This window comes from Pseudopodoces humilis, chromosome 5 (assembly GCF_049639895.1).
Source record: "Pseudopodoces humilis isolate 2021_Gansu_Grassland_sample_001 chromosome 5, ASM4963989v1, whole genome shotgun sequence".
Classification (NCBI taxonomy): domain Eukaryota; kingdom Metazoa; phylum Chordata; class Aves; order Passeriformes; family Paridae; genus Pseudopodoces; species Pseudopodoces humilis.
This window is the reverse complement of record NC_142204.1, coordinates 22,830,952-22,854,658: the sequence shown is the minus strand read 5'-3', so window position 1 is coordinate 22,854,658 and position 23,707 is coordinate 22,830,952. Positions and strand designations below refer to the sequence as shown.

At 38.5% G+C, this 23,707-nt stretch overlaps 1 protein-coding gene across 3 annotated transcripts; it reads right to left on the bottom strand.

The window, feature by feature from the left end:
* Positions 1-128: 128 nt before the first annotated feature.
* On the bottom strand, positions 129-18,708 carry NCF4 (neutrophil cytosolic factor 4). Of its 3 annotated transcripts, XM_088055406.1 has the most exons (11): positions 18,690-18,708; positions 10,740-10,826; positions 8,804-8,888; positions 7,529-7,682; positions 7,122-7,192; positions 5,609-5,736; positions 4,526-4,583; positions 2,896-2,994; positions 2,038-2,168; positions 1,879-1,944; positions 129-1,098 (listed from the first exon to the last, which is right to left on the bottom strand). In XM_088055406.1, exons 2-11 carry the CDS (start codon positions 10,769-10,771, stop codon positions 870-872), a joined length of 1,053 nt encoding a protein of 350 aa, XP_087911532.1. In that variant the 5' UTR covers positions 10,772-10,826; positions 18,690-18,708; the 3' UTR covers positions 129-869. The 3 variants fall into 3 exon arrangements, with proteins under 3 accessions (XP_087911532.1, XP_005527630.2, XP_087911531.1); XM_005527573.3 differs by lacking the exon at positions 18,690-18,708 and having other exon boundaries at positions 10,740-10,941; XM_088055405.1 differs by lacking the exons at positions 10,740-10,826; positions 18,690-18,708 and having other exon boundaries at positions 8,804-8,923.
* Between the last annotated feature and the right edge of the window lie 4,999 nt (positions 18,709-23,707).

Below are 23,707 nucleotides of genomic sequence, written 5' to 3'. Positions count from 1 at the left end.
TTGCTATTACTTCATCTCCTTTCTAAACTGCATTGCTACAATGCCCCTGAAGTAGGAAGTTACATTTTGTATTATTTCAGTAAAATAATGTCAACAACTCCCCACACCCCAAAAAAAACACTTTCAAATAAAAACTGATGAACTTTATTTATTGAAGAATCTGATACAGTAATTTCTTGTTAGTTCTACTTTGAATTGCAGTGTCACAAAGCAGAAGATAGAGAAGAAATTGCTGTTTGACTAGACATCCTACACATTTTCCCAGAACATGAAAATAAGTAGACTGTACAATTATATAAAGGTCTATACAGAACACCACAGGGGTACTAGGTTTGATTCACAGAAATCAATATACTGGTCAGTGGAAAAGAAGAAAGCTAAGATGACCTGCAATTTCTTCACTGAAATCCAAAAAAGTTTTCTTGATGCTCCTAGGACAAACTCTGAACATCCAATCAGACTCCAACATGAGATAAATAATTACACAGTGGCACACAAACCTTCAGATAAGCAAATGAAATTTATGTGAGTCCAGAAAAAAAAAAAAGGAAATTTTATGAATACATTCTGGACAAATGATTAGCCTTGGGAGTGAGAACAGAGACTAGAGCAGGTCTAGGGGCTCAGGAGACCTCTATTGCAGACTAACTTTGTGAACATGGCCCGTGATTTTATTCCTCTATTCCTCATTTTCTCTGGTCTCTATGTAGATGTCTCTACTGCAGATGAGTGCTAAAAAGCTGAAGAAGTTAACTAAGTACAGATTTTACATTGAAAGGCGATATATTACTAAAAAATTACTCATTTCAAGGACACTTCAAAGACATGTTGAAGGAAACTGCCTGCAGAGAGAGATATCTATATAGCACTTATATTGCTCCTACTGTTTGAGTAGCACCTGTTCCTGGACTAGTGTTGTAGACACCCAAGTCATCTTTGTGAGTGATGTGCAACTTCCAAGGGAAAAAGTGCTTCTCAGAGGGACTTCTTCTGCTCTGAGACACCATGAGTTCAACATCCTGATCAGAGAGCAAGCGGATCAGATCACCATCGGGGTCCCGGTAATTCAAAACAATGTCATCTTGGTTAAACTCCTGCCTGGGAGAAAAGAAATGGATTGATCCCCAGAAATCAAGGAATGCCTGGGAGGTGCTACATGATGAACAACATACTGACAATCTAATTAATTTTGATAAAAGCCACACAAAGCCTTGGGTGTCTTGGTTTTCTTGATACAGCTAGTACTAGAAATCATATAGCCATATTCATGTTGTGTTGTGTTTACGCTAAGAAATCTATCAGAACCAAGAACCATTTCCAGTAACATCACATAAATGGCACAATTCAACTGTGTGTTTGATAGAATTACCATGCAAAAGAGCTGATGGTTGTTACTACCCACTTTTGCCTACTTGTTTTTCCTCTTCCTGAAGAGTGTAAGAATATTAGAACAGGTGCTCTATTACCAATAATTACAAATATTTAATGTTCCAAATTGTTGATGTTCAACACCAGATTAATCTAGTTTAACACTAGTTTAACAAGTATTAGAAGGCCATGTCCTACATCCTGAAGAAATGTCCTAGACGAAAGATGCTTTTATGGGAGTATGGCTCTTAATACAAGAAATGGAAATTTCTACCCATCACAATTGAGTCAGAAGTGTGCATCATTCCTTACTCATTGACAATCCCAAGAAGAACTAGTATCTGCACAGATGGCCCTGGTCCAAGTCAAAGTGCAACTTCTTCAAGACATTTGAAAAGTACTTCATACACAAAACATAGTGATGACCAAGTATAATGTGGAAAATCTCAAACCAGAATGACCTTAACAAATATTTAACATCAAATATATAATCAAGTGCTTGCATTGTACCTCATCAATGCCATTAGATCTTTGAATGATGGAATGCTGCTCAGATCCTCATCCACTGCGATATCCCTGCATTTAGAATACATCTAATCATTACCTATCATGACAAGAGAATTGTTGGTGTTTCTTCAGCTATAAACTGGAAGACTATTTTATTACTACCTGACAGTGCTCACAGTTTCATCATAGTAATAACAGCGAACTTTATTAATGGTTTCTTCCTTCTGCGGTAAATCTTTTATGATCTTCACAAAAGCACATGGGAAAATCCCAGTGGCACCATCAGCAGTTCCCTGGAATTGTAGGAAATGTTAGAATCTCGAAAACCATGCCATTTTGGCCATATGCAATAGGTTCTGGAATTCAATTAATTTACACAGAAACAACAGTAAGAATTTTTCCACTATAATCAAGAAAAGAAATTCTATGGTGGCATCCCTTCAAAGATTATACAATTACATAGTCAAATACTAGGCAGGGGAGTGAAACAGTGTGTAAAAAATTAAAGTCAGATGGTTAGCAAGGAAGGCTGTGGTGTTTGAGCAAGCAGAGATATCATATCAGCAAACACACAGTATGTTCCCCTCATCCTTTTTTCAGAACACTGCTGCATTACCCAAGTTCTCTCTAATCAGGCTGACGTGTGTTGTGGTATGAAGCATGAAGCATACATCAACTCACCCTGAGGCAAGAAAACAATTAATCACTGAAATGGAGTTTCCATCTCCTTTCTGTGGCCTTTCTGTGTTCTAATCACTTCCAAAGAATTTAAAAACATTCCAGCAGAAGCAAATGCAAATGAGAACTGAAGTCTGGAGGGCAGAAAATTTGTAAGCTAAAAACCATCAAGTAACCAAATAATTACTAATTTGGAATCAAGGACTTACTCTTGACAGTAAGACCTGATTATGATACAGTTTCTCCTTGAAAGGAAGAGGCAGGTCACAGGACCAGGAGAGCCCTTTCTACTCATATATTTCAAGGTATGCTAATCATTCAGTACTGCTATTGCTGTCTTACCTCTAACCAGTCTTTGTTTACTTTGCTGAGTAGATAGATCAAATCTCCCTTCTTGAAGCTGAGTTCCAGTTTATTGGTTCCAGGAAAATCAAACAGTGCCTGTGGAAAGTAATAACCTCAAAATTATTGATTCACAGAATTACGAAAGTAAATCTTTCTGCTGTTTTCTTGAGGAGAAAGCATAAAGCAGCAAGGCAGCATGCACTTTATCACCACATATGTATTTCTGGGATAAGGTCAGATGTATTTGACCGTAGTCTGCAGTTCTCATAACCTCTTCTCGTGCTCAGCTCACACAAAACTGCTTTGAAAAAGCAGTGAAAGCACTAGGATAAACACGGCCCTGAGAGAGCTACATATAGGGATTCTTAAAGTGGCAGAACACTGAGCACCAGAGAAATAAATATACATAAGCTGAAAGCACTTAAGGGCAATTAAGACAACAGAGCTGAAGCCAACTGACAGCTTGAAATTCTGAGAATTGAAATAATATATTATTTCTCATTGCAGCTTTACAGCTTTTCGATTTGCTGCAGGTCTGTATTCTGAACTGGGAGATTTGGAAAAGCCTGGGAAATTGACGTGCTGTTAAAATGGAACTTAGATGCCCTCTTCAGGGAAAAAAAAAAAAAAACAAGAGACAAATACATGCTACCACCCTAGCAAAAAGTTGGATAGCTAAAATGGATGAGTTGTCAAAAATGCACATCTCCCCCATTGTCCTTTGAGAACATGGCAGTCATTTAAATGGTCTTAGAGGAGCAAAAATGAAAAGAACTTCTTTATTCTGCGTTGCAATGGTTCTTCTGGTCTTGTTAATGCCAAGAGTTCTCTTAATTTAAAAAAAAAAAAAAAGGCTAAAAAATAAAAAATAAAAAAATAAAACAAAAAATAGAAAAATTTTGTGCTAGTGGTTCATATGTCTGCTTAACAGCTCTTTCAAAAGCCTTTTTTCACCTTTTGAAAAGTTCTGGTAGGTATATTCAGTACAAATAAATTAATAGAGAAAACCCAAGAGATATGACTGTTCCAAGACCTGTCTTTCTCTGTGTAAAAAACTAAACCAACCAACCTCAAAGCAGGTGCATGGGTTTTTTAATCTTATATGGCAAAGTCACGTGTTTCAGGAAGCAAGACCCTGCTCAGACAAATACTGGTTATGAAGCAGTCTCACGTGCTTAATACTGAGAAAATATACCACAAAAGACCAAGAGTATGGGCATTTTTCCGCAGAACATTTATGTTACAGAAAATACTAAGATGCCTGCAAAGCTTTTAAGCATATGATGAAGTCAATGAAGCTGAAGCTTATGCCTGTTTTAGATTTAACTTATGGGTAGCACTATGCAAATATGGACAGTAAATTTGGCAGTAAGCTGTACATGTCTCAGTTTTGAATCTCCTGTCATTCTGATTTCACCATGGACCTTCTTATTACTCAAGTGATAAGGAACAGAACACCTCTTTCTATCCTTTGTTTCATTCCCTGTTGTTAAAATCAATTGTTTTTTCTCTGTTGATTTCACTTTCTTCTCCCAAGCTCTAATTAAAAAAGGTAACTTGATGGATGAGGTACCAAAGTAAAACAGTTTAATCTCCTGTCCTATGACAGGTTGTGCAGAGTACTCACCTCAGCCCGTGGAGCTGCGGTGCGGTCAAAAATAGGCACTTGATCTGAAATGCTCTTACTGCAAAGAAATGAGACAACAGGGAGGTAAACAACCTTCTAAGTCATTAAAAATGCTACACAGTCAGTAGTGCAGTGTCTGTGTTTTTACTGTTTAAGGGGCATGTACGCCATAGATCACCAGAGAAACTGCATGAGAATCTGTGTGCAGCAGTGAAGTAAATAAATATGGATGCAACAACACTGCCCTAGTTCTCTCAGTTTCAGTGCAGAGCAGCAGCAATCTGATGGTGTCTGCTGCTGAGAACAGATGGAATTCTCAATGCAGTCAGTATTCTGGACCTCTTTTCCACAGCACTGCTCAGTCCCTCTACTCTGCCTTCTGGGCATCATTGTTTCTAGCTTTTACAGCATTTAGTACAAACTCTGCCATCATATACACATGCAGCTTTTGCACTGTTTGAGGTAGGTGAAAAGGAAGTGAGTCCACCTTTGGCATGCTGAAAAGAGAATGAATTTATCTGAAGGGTAATGAAGTATGACATCTACTTAGCAGTTCTCCAAAGGGGTGTCAATGCTGCTATGGAGGACAGACCCCTGTTTAGGCAAAGGACAGGAACAAATTAAGCATTCAGTTTCATTTAGTGTCTGAACCAGTTCTCACTGAATTCAGTGCCAAAACTCACATTGACTTCAGTGGTGCAAGCCTATGTCCTTAAGCTTGGCCTGTATATTCTGCACGTTATTATAGAGAGTATCTTTAAAGAAATATAGGCAGATTTTTATTATTTTATTTTTTATTTATTTTTATTATTTATTTATTTTTATTATTTATTTTTAAAAATCAAGGTATACTCTCATTTAGGAATTTTCCTTTAATGCAAGTACCACATCCACTTTAGAAATTTGAGATTACTGAAAATAAGAAACACTCTGTGTTGACTCCACCACAAAAACCCTCATAATTAGGGATTCATGGATTCACTTGGAAAACACAGTGGTGATCCTCATCCCTCTCCCCCCCACCCCCAAAACTGGACATCTCTTACGTCAAGCAACACTGAAAAAAACATGTCAATCACTTACACTCGGCGTGTCCGTGGGCGAAGCCGTCTCAGTCTGTGAGGCACCTGCTCACCATCAAAGGTTGAGTGATAGAAGAACAGCCGAACGTCCTCATCCATCAACACCCAAGCAGGGAGGCAGAGTAGGTTCTGTGCCAAGAGCAAGCAGGAAGCAGAGTGTAACAGTGGGAGAGACCAATTCTCTATTTATTTACATGTAACAAATATGCCTCTCTGACCTACAGGATCATGAAGGATATTCATTACTGCCAGAAATCTCCCTCCTCTCCCTTCTCACTCAGCAGGACACAGCTGAACAGCTGACAGTCTCTCCTCTTTACTCCTGGAGTTGGCCAATGTATTCCTTCCCTCTTTTTGTACCTGATTTACTGCAGGAGTAAATTGCTTTTTGTCTTTTTCTTCAGAACATGAATGACTGTGGAAAGAAGGCAATCTTAAGTAGTGGAAGTCTCGGCCAGTGCTTCAGACTTCTACTGATTTGAAGTTCAGGTCTTCAGTTAACCTGCACACGAAGAATATCTCTCCTTGATGTATGCTGCATCTTCACTGTAATTCAGGTACTCTAAGAAACCTACCTGTCCTGATTCTGGCTGTGAGTCAGTTTTCTTCTTAGTAGCTGGTACAGTGTGTTGGATTTAGCATGAGAATAATGTTGGTAACACACAGATGTTTTAGTTGTCTCTAACTGGTGGCTTACTTAGGCTAAGCCAAGGACTTTTCTGTTTCCCAAGTCCTGCCAGTGAGGAGCTGCACAGGAAGTCAGGAGGGAGCACGGCCAGGGCAGCTGGTCTAAACTAGCCAAAGGGATATTCCATGTCATAGGACATCATGCCCAGTATGTAACTGCAGGGAGTTGCCCAGGAGCTACTCATCACTGCTCAGTGGACTGGCTGGGCATCGGTCAGCCGGTGGTGAGCAATTGTATTGCGCATCATTTGGTTTTGTTCTTCTATAGTTTTATTTCTCTCTTTTTGATCACCTCCCTTCCAATTACAATTATTTATTACTATTGCATTTTACTTTATTTCAATTATTAATCTGTTCTTATCTCAATGCATGGGTTTTACCATTTCCCAATTGTCCTCCCCATTCCATTAGGGGAGGAGGGAGTGAGCAAGAGGCTGCATGGCACTTAGATGGTGGGTGGAGTTAAAGCACAGGCCACACACCCACTCCTAATCCCTTGGATGCACACTCCAACTCTGTATTCATGAAAAACCTGGAGATTCACCATTTCCTCATACATCTTGGGGGTTTTGGTAAGGATATCTGTCTGTATGTGAAGGCAGAGAGTGAGCCTTTGTGAACTGCATATGCCAGCAGATCCTACAGTCTGAACAATCTGGGGAAGGGGACTCCAGATTGTACCACAGTGTGGGCACTGTGCCTTCAGGAAAGCAGTACAGAGAGAAGCAGATACTTAGAACTCTAACAGAACTGTCTGTCTTAGCTGACTTCAATGGCTAAGTATCTGAAGTGATCAGTGCATTCTTTACTTTAAAATTAAGTTTTACCTTCATGTAGACATTTAGGATAGGAATCCTGTTCTCAGCAATTTCCTTTTTGGCACCAACAAAAACTTTTCCTGGAAAATATAAAACCTGTGACAGCTATTGAAGGGACAAAAAAAAAAAATAAAAAGAAGAAAAAAAAAAAAAGGAAGAAGAAAGTAGGCTGTCAGAGAAAGGAATCAAGAGGAAGTAGAAGCTCAAAAAAACCTACACATTTTCTAGAGGATTTAAGGTTTCTAAATGAACTTTACCACAAATGAAGGGACTGTCAATGGAACATGACTTCTCTGGCATCCATAGCCAGGAATTAGCTCCTTGTCACAACTACTTCTCTCACTGCATTCCTCTTTAGGACAGCCTGGAGCTGAGAAAGCTGCTAGTTATGCAAAGGTTTGGTACTGACAGCTTACCTGGCAGTACAGGCAGTGTGCAGGTAAATGGGCTGTTATTGTTCTCTGGACCATATCTCTCCTCTAGTTTGGTGTGCAGGGCGTAGAACTCACGATAGCGCCGGAAAATCAGGTATCTGCCACCGCCTTTAAGCTTTACTTCAATGACAAACATCTGAAACAGAGAAGAGGGATCCAGGCTGATGTTCATACCTATAAATACTCACCAGATGAATGTGAGGAATAAAATAGGAACATAAGATCAGTGCTCCATTAGTGGGAATATTCTCTTAGGAGCAGAGAGGAAAGCAAGCCTTCAGTGAAGCATCTGCGAATTCAGGAACTAGGAAATAACAAGGTAGCACCAGTGTGGTATTTGTGTGGGTCCAGCTTGCATATGAAGCATGTCCCCTTTATAATCTTAGAAGGAAACATGAAATTACTACATTCAACTTTATGCTTGCACACTTTTCTTCAGTGACAAAAAAAATACATTAGGGAGACAAATACAAATATTTTACAATAAGAGAACTTGGAGATCTAAATCTAGAGACAGACATCAGAATTGAAGACATACTTCTTTTTGACTTTAATATACACAATTGCAGAAATTATGGTCTGCCCTCCTTCAACCACTATTTTATTTTATCTCTTGACAAAATTGCTTTGCTCTAAAGGAACCCCACATTTCTATGCACTGACCTCTAAGTCATATTGCAGCCAGATCCTTCCACAAACATAAAGACAGCAATGAAACATCACTCTATTCCAGTGTAAAACCTGAATTCTACAGTGGGAGTGTTTTTATGAGCAGTGTCTCCAGCAGAAGTCAGACTGAGCTGGTCATATTCAAACCTTCAGAAAATGTTAATGCCTTTCCCTAATATTCCCTTCCTGTGTGCTCTTTTGTGTCTTAATATACTACCTCCTGTGAAGATGGGAGCATCCTAACTTGCCAGTACCATGGAAAAATGAGACAAGACTCTGCCTTTCTACCCTCTGAATTACGTTTCCACTAACTTCACCAATGGTACAGGACTCCAACAGGAAACAAACCAGATATTAGGAAAGAATTATGATGTTAGAGGATATCTCCCACATTTCATTCAGAAAATAAGTTTTTAGACTGCATCTGGGATAACTATACTCCATTACAGAAAAAGAAAGCACTAAGTCTTCCACATGGAACTACCCATGCCAAAAAGCAATTACACCAGATTAACCACATTTTGCTTCCCACAACCAAACCAGTCACAGGTGAAGGCATATAGAGGCAGGATAAATCTCCCTTCTTACATAGTAATTAGTAAAGCCTTTCTTCTCTTCAATATCTGCAATATTAGCTGAAACAGGTACATCATCTGGAAGCTGGTCAAAATCGCTGTGAAGCAAGAACAGAAGATTTAGGTTACTCATACTGGTAATAGCCTTTGAGGTATCCTATGCCACATAGAACAAAGATAGACAATATCATATCAAAATTAAGACATTAGAAACTCATGGTGTCATTCTCTTCCTCTGGAGGTCTGATCTTGAGATGTCAAGTTTCAATAAATTTAGCACAAGTCAGTGGCCAATACCCCTCTCATTCCTATTCTTCCTCGAGAAGCAGGACTACAAAACAAACACTTGAACTGCTAAGCTTTTCCTGAGAAATGTGATCAGCTGTGGATGCATTCTTAATCCTTCCTTGATCTAGGAGATTTACAATAAGAGCTCTGCATCAGTTGATCTTATTCTAAGGAGATCATTATATATCATGATTTATGCTGCTATTATTACTGCATTACTGTAGGGAATAGGAAACAGTTCTGAGAAAAGAGCTTGTTATGCAAGGTGCTGTAGAAACTGACAGCACAAAGCTAAATCCTAAAAACTTTATACCCTGTGCAAGATGTGTAAAATGTACCACATACATATAAGAAAAGAAACAACTAAATAAACACAAACAGAAAAAGAACAAAGAAACAAAAACTCTGTATCAAAACTAGTGATGCCTACACCAGCTGTCAAAATGTCAAGTTTTCTTGTAAACATCACAATAAAGCAAATTCTTAAAAGAAGCCTGGGAAAAAAAGAGTAGGCTATCAAATATTTGGAGAGACACCTCCCAGTCACAGCAGGTAAGATTCACCACAGAATCACAGAATATTTGGAGTTGGAAGGGGCCCACAAAGATCATCCAGTCCAATTCTTAAATGAATGGCCCACACAGGGATCAAACCTACAACCTTGGTATTTATTGCCCCATCACAGCAGATAACCTGAAGCAAGCACAAAGATACTTATTTGAAAATGTCAAAGATGTGTGAAGGAACACTTGGAATTAGGCAAGGTTGGAATGAGCTTTGCAAATCCTAGAAAGGATTGGATTGGAAGTAAGAAGGAAGGATCGCTAACGAGCAGCCATATGACCACAAAGTCGTGTTACTGGTCTGTACTGTCCACACAACAAAAAAGCATGGATTGGCAGGTGTTTCTTCGTCTACGACCTTCCCCTTGGTGCAACAGCTTTGACAAGTAGCAGATAAATTCACCTTTTCTTCAGTCTTTTAACTCAGTGTTGTTAGAGGGATATTTATATTAAGACCTGAGTAAAAAGCATTTAGAATGAGGAAGAAAGGATAACAAATGAGATATAGAAGGGCTTTTAAAAGGGTCACCTAAGAAATGCCAAGCTGAGAAAATGTTAAATATTCTGATAATCCTAAAAAAAAATAAGTGGTTGTTGTCTTAGTTTATTCTTCTAGAAGAATATCCCAAGCAGGGGCTTCCACAGGGCGTAGTCCATTTGAAATTCTGAAGTAATGATGCAACATCTTGCAATAGTTTGGTGTATGAGGAGAATGCCATGAATCAGCACCACCCACAATACTTTAAATACTACCCCTTACTGTGAAGAGGGATGTGGTTATGGAGACCAGGATATATAATTAGTCATATCACAAACACTCATATCATAAACTCCAGTAAAAGGGAAACTGTTTTGCAGTTGTAAAGAGGACAATGACCCACTATGTCCTAGGTGGTGATACTCCCCACAAAAAGAGAAAGTCCACTCCAGCATAAGAAATGGTCTGCTCTATAACCCTAAGCAGCCTAATAGCGTGGAAGTTATGATAACAAGATGCCTTTTAGAATCACCAAAGATGCTCATATCTCAATTAACCAAACAGATCACGGGAGTTACATGAGGCTTGTGGGGAGGCAGGAGCAGGGAGAAACACATTACCTCTTTTCTCGCAGCTGTCGGGGAAGAGACATGGCTCTTCTTAAATCCAGATGATTAAGATCTATTCCTCTACTTCTTGAGCAGTTCCTGGTTTAATAGGAAGACCACAAAGTCAAAGTAATTCTCCCTGCATGAAACAACACTCTTTTGCAAGGCCTCAGAGATCTTTTTTTAATGCTTCAGTGTCAGACGATTTCTGCTGTACCTCCCCACCCCCACAAGTTTGAGGAAGTACCGGGGGAAAACAGTAATAAAGAGAGACTGTTCTGTGATGTCGGTCATGTCTCAAAACTGCCACAATTGAGAAACTGAAAGCCCAAGAAAAAGCACAAACTGTGAGCCACATATTCCATTGTCCACCCTCCTCTGAAACATTTGCAGCTAGCTCTGGCCTCTGTTGAAAGCCAGTATGAGTGGGCTCAACAAAGCCTGTTTTGCCTCAGTTAAAATGTCCCCATATACAGCTCTACCTTAATATTTGTAAACTAGGATGAAAACTTCTGATCCCCTCTTAAAGCTCTGTGATTCCCAAGGATCCTCCTTTTCACAGACCAAGAGCCAGGAGGTGGAGCTAAAGAATAAATTTTAAAATGGGAGCAGAATATATCATCAGAAAAATCAGCCTTGTCAAACACCCGGGCACCGGGCACAAGAGATGAGCTTTGAAGGATGGATCAATGAAAGTAAGACAGGAGTCCTTTAAAAGCCAAAGATCTTTTTGGCTTCATGTGCTCAAAACAACCCACATACAAAGACAAGGTAATGGCTTGCCCTGGCTTGTACTCAAGCTATAGTGACAAAGCATTTATATAACACCAGTTAACAATCTTTCAAGAAGAAAATAAAAGGAAGAAAGTGATGAGGAAACCATGATTTCTTAACGATATGGTGAAGTTGTAACACAGCTTATCTGCCTTAGTCAAAAGCTGTTATGTGCATCCTTGCCTCTCCATTTCTGCCTTTGACTCTCTTCCATTTTCATGTTCAATACGTATTTGCCTCCTTCTCCTCCTTCCGCTGACAAGAACAAAAATTCCCTTCTGAATGGAGCAAAAAATCAACCAGCATCCTTCAAAATAAAACTCTATTTGCAACTGTAATCATCAGCCTTGAGAGTAACTGCATTGCATCGCATTTTAATGAAGTAAATCCTTCACCCATCTCCTTTCCATGGATAACTCTAGGCACCATGATAGAATTTGAGAGGGGATACAGTGTCTCTTGACCAGAAGGAACCAGGAGAGCAAAATTCTGAACTGTATTTTCTGAGTGATCTGCTACTCTGCTACATATCATAGCTTTGACAAGAAAATCATAGAAAGGGTATCCTAATTTTTCAAATGTCCTGAAAGATAATCTAGATACAATGCAGGTACATCTTTTAATAGACAGAGGATATGACACAATGCAAAAATACATGTTCATCATTTATCTAGGGACATGGTTTTTTGAAAACAAGTCGGCAGAAACTCTCAGACAAATTGTCTATGCAACTGCTTTGCTGTAAGATGAGTAGAACAAACTGAAAGCAGCTCAATTCCACTACTTTCTACTAGAGATCACAGCTAGTAATAATACTAACTTGACAGAATAATGCTAAACCTACTAAGAATGTTTATGATTCTGCAGTACTTTCTTGTTCTGAACTCAACCAGAAAAAAAGATTGCTTTTCTGACAAAAAGCAGATTTCTGCCTCAGAAGAGTGGATAGCTGATTGGTTAGAGAGAACACCAAGGCTGTGAGACTAAGATTGGAAACACTGCTTTGACATCTTCTTCTGTGCCAAATCAGTGCCTCAACTACCACATGTTTTCTTTCCATTTCTACTATTGTGCTGCTATGGTAGAAATAACAATTCCTTTTATATGGGTTGAGAAAATAGGCCGTCTCTAATCAAACATTCTCTGTTCAAATAATTATTTTAAGAATGAAATAAATATCCACTACAAATCTGATAGCCTAATGACAGTACCTATGTCAAGAGATGTGCCTGCAGTAAAAAATTTCATCAGCTGACATGGCCAGCTCTCAGTTTTGAGAAACCCCATCTTTACACTATGGCTGGCATGGTCATTGTGGTGCTATGCACTGACCCAATTACATGTGCAAGAGAAAGCAGGAATTCATCCATGTGCACAGAATACAAAACAAAAATTGTTCCATTAAAGGAGACTACTAAGAGAATCCTCAGATGACTGAATCATGACCATATGCTGCCACCACTATATGCCTCTTCACAGTTCACAGTCTACTCTATTATTTTGGACATGCCTGTGAGCTGTGAAACTGTGGCCTTCTGTCCAATGCACCTGTTGTTAGAAAACACATGTACAAGGACACATAGCACCCTGTAAATCTGACAGTATCAGCTAGAACCAAACAACCAAACTAGTGAGGAATTTCAATGAAAAATAGGAATGTAGTCCCAAATCATCAGAGATACATGAACTACTGATAAAAGGTAAACCAAAAAATGTAGCAGAAATACTCAGCTGAATCTTTTGGATGACAGCACTACATACCCATGTCCACTAGGGCAGCAGCTACTGTACCATTTTGCATGACTTTATAGAATAATGGATTCTCTCTGATGCACCTGATCTTACAAAACTGCTGTGCAGTTATGCTCAATCACCTGCCATAGAATAAATCTTTCAAGTGACAGGAGAAAGTAAACAAGAATAAAAATGTTAAAAGATGTCTGATCTCATCACAGATTAATCTGCAAAGGAAATAACATTAGCTATCACTGCAAGGAAGCTGAACATCAAACAGAAACACATACGGCAGAGTTGGCTTGCAAGATACTTTCATTCAACCTATTGTTTTTAAAAGAGATGTGGAATGTTTGTTTCTGTAGCATACACATCATTAGCAGTTGGATGCCTTGTCTCCTGTGGTTGCTTGAGACTGAGCTGCAACTGTAATAACACTGATTTGGGAAGTATTTGGGGATCTTTTCCATTTTCCTTTAATAATATTTGTACTGACCACCAGCTTTACAGAATGCTTTAATAGACTTTTACAATATTTATTTTCAAATACAGCCATGTATAAGCTAGCTATTATTTTTATTATAGCACATTAATAATTAATTACAGTTCTGTAAAATTTCTGGACAGAAGTTACATTATATAAGCTATTCATGTCTGTCCTGCAATCTTTGGAGCTCTTTTGCAGGTAGTGCTACAAAATCCTTAGGAGACAATTGGCACAATAGTAAGTAATAAGACTGTTTCTTTCCCATATGCTATCAGGACAGTGGAAAACAAACCATTAAAAAAAAAAAGTTGAAGTTGTCCTATCTTTCTGAACTTGAAACTTTGAATAAAAAAACCAAAGGGGACATAAGTTGAGAGTTGAGCTGATTGGTTTTGTATTCTTCATTTGATAATGGCTCAATTCATAGTGTCTGAATTTATGGATATTCTCCCTGTCACACATTGTGTTGGGATTAAAAAAGCCACAGGAGTATGGATTGATGGAATTTGGAAATGTGCTTTGAATTAAATCTGGACACAGTTTCCATGATTGCTTTTTTAGGGTGAAAAATAGCTAGTAGGTATTTGCAGAAAAAGACTCTTTTCATGCCCTGCTGATATAAACACAACTGAATAATCCATCTTGGACTGAAGAAATTTAAAGGTCAGCATCTACCACAGTTCCTGACAGTGAATTTAATGGTGTCATTTCCAGAATAAATTATTACTCGACATGGAAGAGGTTTACAGAACCAAATGTTAAAGAATGAGCAGCATTTTTTTAAAATTACATTCTTCCCAGAACATCAAGCTAAATCATATACCTGAATCTTGGCTTTTTCACCTCTACTACTTGAGCAAAATAAGGAATAAGTATTGCAGGGGAAAAAAAAGACACCCCAAAAAGTGAGGTTTCGCTTTTGACATTATCAGCTATTTTGGAAATACGCAACCAAAAGTACCATTCTGAGGTTTGAGAGTTCATGATTCAATAGGCAGATCTCGCCAGCTTTTCTTATGCAGGGAAATATCACAAGCAGTATTATGATCTTCCTCTCTGTGGAAAACAATTCTTCTTTTAAAATAAACCTGCTTCCTTTAAAAATCTTTTTAATTATACAGGATTTCTTCCTGATAGGGCAGAATCACCTAGACTGGAAGAGTTAGAAGAAACTTCTGCATGAAAAGTGGAGCTTTTTGTTCTTGCAGAGCTCAGATGGATATTTGATGCCCAGGTGAGAAAAATGGAAGCTCAGAAACAAGAAGAGAACATTTCTTCATCCAGATCACATATCACTTCCTGGATAAAAGAGACAAATAAGGAAGAAATAGGGCAGAGCTTGTCACTGCTATTGTGCATGACAGATACAGGATGGAGGTGGAGCCCTGTGCTCCAGTCAGCTTCTCCAATGTGAAATTCTGGTAACTGGCAATTGCAGACAAAAAACCAGGAAAGTTCCATTCAAGCAGTCCTGAGAGAGCTATGCCTACAACCATCCCTCCAGAACTTTAAAACCTAGTTTTAATGCCCAGCAGCAGAGCACCTTTGTGACAGGGGGGGTTTTGTGTTTTAAGTCTCCTATTTATCTTGAGAATAAAAGATCTGTTGGAGTTATTGCTACTCAAGACAAAGAAAATTCTGCTTCATCTATTTCACAAGTTCAAAAGACCTACTAAAATTACCCAAAAAAATTTCACTGTACTTCCCCAAATGGCAAAACAGGGTCAGGATTTGCTAAAATTTGTGCACTGATGCATTCAAATCAGCCTACACTGTTCCTAACATCCATTTGAAGAAATCTTGTGACCAAATTCCTTTTACCTTATTAAGAAATTTTAGGTAAGTGTCTGTAGTTAAGTGAAGTTTTCTAAAAAGTTAAGGGAAACAGGCACCACTGGCCAGTAAATAAGACCTCAAGTGGGCCAGTTCTCCCTATGAAGGTTTTATCTGTCTCCTAGGAATATATATGAATTATGAAATGGCTAAATTCCCAGCTTTGTCACCTCAGGTTTCTAAAGGTAAGGTAATAAATCTGTCCATTACCGTGGACCTAGTTATTACTGGTACAAAGGTACCTTCTCATTCGGGACTCAGCTATATTTGGATATGCACTTTTACACTGGTATAATTGTCTTTACCCTAGGGGAGTTGTACTACTTAAGATACACTGATATAGTCAAAGAAGCACAATTTTCTGGTGCAGAAATATCCAGTCTGCTCCTTATAGAGACTTTATGGCTCATTTTCTAATGGTTCATAAATTGGGACAATATTCCTTAATAAAATCAGGGGGCAAGGGGGCTAAAGATTAGGATAGGCAGGCAAGTGGCAAATATAGAGGCAATAAATAGCAAAGCCCTGTGTTTTTTCAAAGTTCTGCTGTTCAAAGTATTCCTCACAGCATATACTCACAGCCTGCCTCACCTGCTGCCTCACCTACCAGCCATTTATTACCTCAGACCTTCACTCCCTGAAAGATAAAATTGTGGAATTAATGCACCAATTAACATTTCAACGAGCAATTCAATCTCGTATCAGTGGCTGGACTGTCCATTTCAAGTGTGCAAGGCTGGAGTTTATGTCTCCCATACCTCAATAGGCAGAAAGCTGCCTCGTTATGTGAAACTGGGTCTGAACAAGAGATCTCTTAATTAACTGCCATAGCAAGTTCAGCCACTGGTTTGATGTGTAATTCCTTCTATCTTATCTTTGCCATCTGTAAAATAGGGCTGACTAAGACTTTTCTCATGAGGGGGGAGGTGAGAAGCAAAAATGCTCAGTACAGATATAATTCTTGGGGAAAATCAGGTAAAATGTGAGAAACTACAACCGTTATTCTTTGCAACCCACCTACACTCAAAATCACCTGCAGTGCAAACAGAAAACAATGTAAAAAGGTTGCTCTTTAAAAATGTGCCAGTAATGTTCCAATGCCAGGCCTTAGAACAGATTCCCAAACCCTCAGAAAAGACTATAGTGGATAAACTATCACATATGTTCAACACCAGTAGCCAATAGGCCTGTCCTACTACAGAAAAGAACAAGGAAAGGAAATGAAGAATTACTTTCTTCGGAGTACTATTTAATTTTGGAATACATCGTTGTGCTTGTGGATTGCTTCAATAATCTGAGCCAAACAAAGGTATTGGAGAACTTTGAAGTTGTGATTTCAAGAAATGAGTATATGGCAACAGTAACAGCTTAGGAAATTCCCTGTCTTCACATACTCTTGGTTTTTTTTTCCTGCCTCACAGGATGGCACATCTGAGGCTATGCTGCAAAATACGTCAGCTAACTAAGACAGCTGTAAAAACACTTTTTAAAGCCACAGATCAATTTCCCAGCCCAGCTCACAGAGCAGACATCAACAGGATGAGGAGAATGAATGGGAAGGAATACATTAAACAAGATAACTATATCATAACAATATCATGCCTGATAACTTTGTCTTACAAAAGCAGTCTGCTCTGACAACACAGTGAGTGTATGTGTGTACATGCACAGCCCCAAATAATTCATTTTATTTCTCGACAATCCATCTCCACATGCAGATACTAATGCAGCCTCTTTCATGCATATGCTTCAGGGCAACCTAACAGTAGTGTGGCAAGAATTTTATCACTTTTAATGACGTATGGAAGAAGCCAAAACACACCCCCAAACCATAACCTTTGCTGTAATAGCTTTTCTGAATGAGACAGCAACTACTGAGGTAGTATCTACAGAATACAGTTCTTGAGTAGCTGCTCCTCTCTCCCTTAGTGCCTTTGCCCTGTTTGCCATCACTTTATTCATTTTTCCAGATTTCACTACAAACAACTTGTACAAGCTGTTGCACAATGTGAAAACAGTGCCATAACAGTGGGTTTCTCATCAGGAATCATAACACAGGTAGGTGGAAAAGAGGGCAGAAAACCGTATGTCAACAACACTTTTTCATGACTGAAAGGTGTTTTCCTCGTGAAAACGCCAAAATAAAACTTAAAAATAAAGGAAAAGGAGGAAGTGAAGGGAGGGGAATAAAAATCAAAAATGCCTGTGACTAAGACATGCAATAAAATCTATTTACTACCCAAATAATTCTTAGTCCAAACAAGGTGGTTATGACACTCTCAGATGTGTCTGCTAAAAAAACTGTAAAAGCTAGAGGGGGATTGATGTCCTGTTCCAGTTCTTTCTGTTCCACATCTCACCTCTTGAGTTCTGCTGAATGTGACATTTTTCCCTGGCACCTAATACACGGAGCTCTGCTGCTAATTTTGTGCACAGAGTTCTCATGCTGTGTAATTTGAGGCCAGAGACTCCTCCAACAGCTTGCCAGACGGAGTGCACACCCTTCAACACTGCTTCTGCTGCAGAGAAAGGGGGGATGGGACAAGGAAATGAGCCAGACAAGAAACAAGAAACAAGCTTCCAAACTTGTCCAAGATGTTTAGCCAATTTTTGGCTCTTAGATTTACCAGGGCTCTATCTCCAGCTCACTCTGTCCAGTTTGTCAGAAGATCCATCCAGTGGATTTGCCAGCAATTGCAAAGACTCAGTCAACTTAAGGCGCTCACTTTTCCCTTTTTCTTCCCATATTAGATTCTGTGTGGCTGCTCTAAAACTAAATCAGGCTGTTGGCCAAAAGGGTTTTTTAATACTACCCAGATGAGATAGTATAAAAACTGATTTCTGCAATATTACAATCAAGGATATGAAAGAGAATATGTTTCCTCTTTCTCCCCACCTTGGTTAATATCTCTGCATCTCCCAGAGATAGTCTGCACTGTAATACATTCTACTAAAATGAGAATGGTCAAGTAACCTTCAAAACATGAGCAGATGTACTCAGTAGGGGATTGAACTGGACGTATTCTCATTAACTAACCAGAAAAAAACAGACTCCCTTCTTTGTTTCCAGTGCCTTTTAGTGGAATCATCACTTTCTGCGGTATTGAATTAGATCCATTTTCAATACTACTTACTTTTTCCTTGGTGCTGATATTGCCAGAAGGAGAACACCCCACACCACTGTATTCTCTCCACTCCAATCTTCTTTCTCTTGACTGCATCAAAAACAGACAGTGAGGGGACTGCGACATAAAAAGAAAAAAAAAACCAACAAAAAACAAAAAACCTTTGAGAACAGAATTATATCAATAACTTCTTCTACTGTAAACACTTCATGTCAGAACAAAATAATCTGCACTGCCTAAAGATTTCTTTGGATGGTACAGCATCATCCTCACTAATACTTCTTCTCTGATAATTATTTTGACCAGCAGTATCAAGAACAAACCTAGTCTGAAAAAAAAGGAAGACTCCCAGGCCCTGCTGTACAGTGAGTACTATGATAATCCACAGACCCATCTGAGACTAATTTAAATCTTTCTTTAGAATTTGAGAAGAGCTGGGACATCTTCTGCTGTTCACCTGCAAGAAAGACTCATGATCTTTGACATCCAGAGAACTTTCTTTGAACTTTCTCTGCAGTTATCTCATTGTGAAATATGTGCCTCTGGAAAGGAAACAGGGGAGAGAAGGCTGGAAAAAGGAACATAGTCCTTTATTCTATATCTGGGAAGTCAGATAAACAAAAGATTACACATAAAAGTCAGATAACTTCATATACTGATCTACCACAACCACTAACGTGTTCCACTGAAGAAAAAGAAAAGAATGAGAGCAAAAATTGGGACAAGGCACAGCTGACAAAAAGAGTAACATAGAAAGTAAAAATAGGGATATGTAGAAACAAGCAAATGTAAGGAAGAATTGGGAAGAATCTATCCTTTCTCTAAAGTAATGCAGTGCAAAGTCCAATGCAAGTCCAGACTTGACCCACAAGTGTCTAGCTATCTAATTTATGAGATGTGAAGATGACCACCCAGAAGGCTGGCTATAAATTATATCTCTTAGACATGACATTATGATTTACATTCGGGCATAGGAAGGGAAAACTGATGAATAAGAATCTCGACCTTACCCTCTGGGGTACTGCCTGGAATGTACTCTGTTGGTACCTGAAAGACTGTAGATGCCCTGAGGTAGTAATATTCCTTGCCAAGACCTCTGCATCATAAAAGGTAATAGATCAGAGCTTTTTTTCCACTGTCTGACAGCATGGCTGGACAACTACAGTCTCAGACCCACAACATTTGCAATTTTGCTGACCAAGCTTTGCTCAAATCCTTGCTTTTTCCTCTTCTTTCATAGATCTTCATTGTTTATAGCCTTTATTTCTCTCTCTATACTGCCACTTCAGTTTGTTAGGGTTTTTTGCGGTAGCGAAACAATAGCCAGTAGGTCAAGAGTAATTATTTTTCTTGTCTAGCAAATGCTTATCAGGCTGTATCTGGAATACTACAAGACTGTATCTGAAATACTATCACTAGTTTTGGACCCTCAAAAACAAGACAAATAGTGACAGTCTGATAGAGCTCAACCAAGGACAAATAAGGTTGGAACACACAATATTCAAGGAAAAGCTGAAGTAAATTACTTTGCTTAGCTTAAAAAGGAAAAGACTGGGAGGGAGATATAACAGCTGCACCAGCTAAACAAAGTGAGATTAAAGAGCAGACACAGCTCGACTCTTCTCCTAGGTGGACAATGAAAGCTGCTGAAAGGAGACAGAGTTGCACAAGCAAAAGACTCTCAGTGGAGGTAAGAAAAAAATAATTCAACATGACACTGGAACAAGGCCTAGAAAGACTATGGGGTCTCTGTCATGGGAAAGGTGCAAACTTTGACTAGACAAGTTTAACACATCCTTTATATTAGGTCATCTTTGAGCTATTCATTGCATGTATGACATCCGGTGGCCCCCTCTAACCTTACTTATTCTATGTTCAGTTACCAGATGCTATCTTCAGACAACCAGAGTCTCCATCAGAGTTACTGGTCAGCCAATCTGCTTGACCTAAATTAAAATCTCACAGGCATTTGGTAGCTGTGAACACTTCAGAGAGTCTGATACAGTGCTATAAAATTAAGTTTCTTGTATTAAAAAAAAAAAAAAAAAAAAAAAAAGAATGAGCTGAAACTCAAATTCTCCTAAAGTCAACACTTCTAAAATCAGTACCTTTAATAACATCACAGTAAAAGGTATTGATGCATATTCTCAGATTGCATTGACAGATAGAAGTAATCAACTGATCTCCATGCCTTGCCTCTACTTCCTGTCTTATTCATCTGCAAATTCTTTCCTCTTTGATCACCAAGTTTTCCAGCTTCACCATTTTCTCCTGGTGGCATGCATCTTCCTCCAAGCCCATCTTTCTCCTCAACCTACTTTTCTCTTCACATAACCTTTTATTTCCTTTATTGATCCCAACCTTTATTCTTCTAGTCTTGAACCTCTGAGCTGGAAAATAATTCCTCAAGGCACCTCCCCTAAATAGCAGCTAATTATTTGGCTTTGGGCCTGCTCCTGCTTTGTCAGCTCTCTTGTCATCAAGTCTATCAAGTGTGTGTGGGGAAGCTCTGGAATGACCAAGAAACTTATAAACTGACCTGGTAATCCCAGGGAAAACCTGGTCTGTGTTAATGATACTTGTAAAATAATCAAGAGAGCTTGATGCATAAAGTACCCTTGAGCAGCCTTTCTCAAATGTTGCCTGACACAACAAGTATTCAGTGCTCCAAAGGGGGGAGGAGGGAAATATGTCTGCCATGAAAATTAATAGAGAGATTAAAATTATGCACCACACAAGCACTAGACCTGCACTAATTTTATTAGCAATTAAACATTTCTTTGTTTTCCTTTGCCTTAGTAGTTTGTCTCCCATTACCCTCAGTCTATTTTTTGGTTAATGCTGTGGCCTTTAGACATCAAGAGTCTTAGTATGAGAAATAAAACAGTTATAACTTTCACCATGCCTGGCGTGCTTACACAGTGAAACAAAGGATGAAGAAACATTTACACAAGTTGAAATTGGGCTCTTTAGGCTGTTAACTAGTGAGCAGTCAGAAAGGCTGCAGAGTTTTATAAATAGACTTGATTGGGAGAGCAAGAATTACAGAAAATAACACTTTCACCACATAAATACTTAATTCCAACTGGTATTTTAGAGATATAACTTGAAAAGTCAGAGACATTTTGCTCTCAGTTACAGAAAAGGTACTGTTCACATATTTTGAATGCAAAACATGGGGCTTACCAGTCCACCTACATCATCATGTAAGTATACAAAGAGTTCATGAACATAGCAAAAACTTTTATACTAGAAAAATTGTTAGTTTCTTTCACTCTTGAATCCGTATTCCATATGATTCATCAGAGCAGACCTGTATTTCTAATCTGAATACTTTCTTTTCAATTGTTGCAAAACACAAAAAAAATTTGAAAACCAAACACGCTTGCTTGACTTGGCAATACAGTTTACATTCTTACAGATGATTGTCTTATTCTTTCAAAGTCTATCAGATTTAGCTAGGCTAACAACAGGCACTCTGCTTTTACATATAATCCTTCTGCAAATCTCAATAAACTCTTTGCTGAAATAATAGCCATCCAGCTGCTAAACCCACAAGATAATTAAACACTCTATGAAAGGACATTTCTTTTTAAGCAGATTGAAATGCTATCAAATGATTACTCCCTCTTAGTTTGGATAATAATTATTCAAATACTCTTTTCTTTTTAACCTTTTTCTCACGTAAGTTCTCTCTGGGGCCCTTGGGCAACAGAAAAAATAAAAATGTAACTGTGGGATAGCTGAAGGCTATGTGAAGGCAGGAAAAAAAGGCATTAAATAGTTACTTCATTCTCATTTAAGCTCCAAATCTAGCTTCAGAGGGACTATTCTTAGTCAAAAAGTTTAGGATAAAGAAGACTGTGCAAGATCATAGTGCCTTTGGCATAAGAATTGATTCTTGCTATGTGACATCTAAGTACAATACTTAAAAAAGGCCCCAATTACAGTTGGAATTAGAAAATTTGATGCAGTATAAAACAGCTGAGGAAGAAGCATGTAGAAAGAGAAACTTCTAGTAATTTCCAATAAGTCTATTCTCCAAATAAACACCTGAGTTTTCTTGTACTGATAATGGGGAAAAGAAAGTAACAATAGCTATTTTTAAAGGACTAGCAAACTATGTAGAACCACAGGAGAAGGGTGGTTGCTATATACTACTGATTCCATTTAAGATACCTCCTCCTTCACTTTGGAAAGAGAACAACTTCCTTAAACACACATTTGGATCTCTTTCTTCAAGTGCCTATATCTACAAAAACCACTTCTTGTCCAACCCTATTTACTTCTCTAAAATATGACTGTGCTACCATTCTATGAGAGAGTCTAGCAGATGTTTTTGTTTTGCTGTCTCATCTTCAGGCTCCTTTTAAGGAGCTATTAGTCTTCCCTAATCCTCCAACTAAATTTATCAGCAGTTGTTTGCAGCCAAGAGTTAAGCTAAATTAAACTTTGAAATCCCTGTACAATGTATCAGATGCACTTCTGGTAGGGGAGCAGAAAGTTCCAAATGTTCCACTTACCAAAACGTAGGAGAACTATGTTTTTCTCTACAGGTATCTCAAAGCTTCTATATATTTTTCAAGATGACCACAATTTCCCTGATTTTATAAGAGCAGGAACTCAGCTATTGAAACAACTTTTCATTTAATTCTACATCAGGTATGTACTTGTTTTTTTCACATAGGTACATACCTTCCTCTACAAGTGTAGATTATGTAGGGAGGGGGAATGTACACACACACACGCTTAGGTTAAGGCTGCATGCATGCTTGAGGCATCTGTTCCAGCTGACACCCACGGTGAAAAGGGATTTATCTTCATCTCTCTCTCTCAACATGTATCTATCTGTTCCCCAGTCTTCATCCTCACACAATTAATCATTCCCTTGTTTGCTTCTCTCACACACTCATAACTACTTACCAGAACAGATATTCTTACTGGTCTTAGTGAGTAATAAAATACACAGTGTTTTAAAACTTGGTATGTCAATACTTGGTTAGTTTTGGTGACAATATATGATAATT

What these genes read in the sequence shown, in the direction of transcription:
- NCF4 (XM_088055405.1), bottom strand. Translation starts at nt 8,923, where the DNA reads ATGAGTAACCTAAATCTTCTGTTCTTGCTTCACAGCGATTTTGACCAG. An exon ending in AAGGCTTTACTAATTACTAT is followed by an intron (nt 7,683 to 8,803) that starts GTAAGAAGGGAG and finishes TCTCTGTTTCAG; the next exon opens with ATGTTTGTCATTGAAGTAAA. An exon ending in CGCCCACGGACACGCCGAGT is followed by an intron (nt 4,584 to 5,608) that starts GTAAGTGATTGA and finishes ATTTCTTTGCAG; the next exon opens with TAAGAGCATTTCAGATCAAG.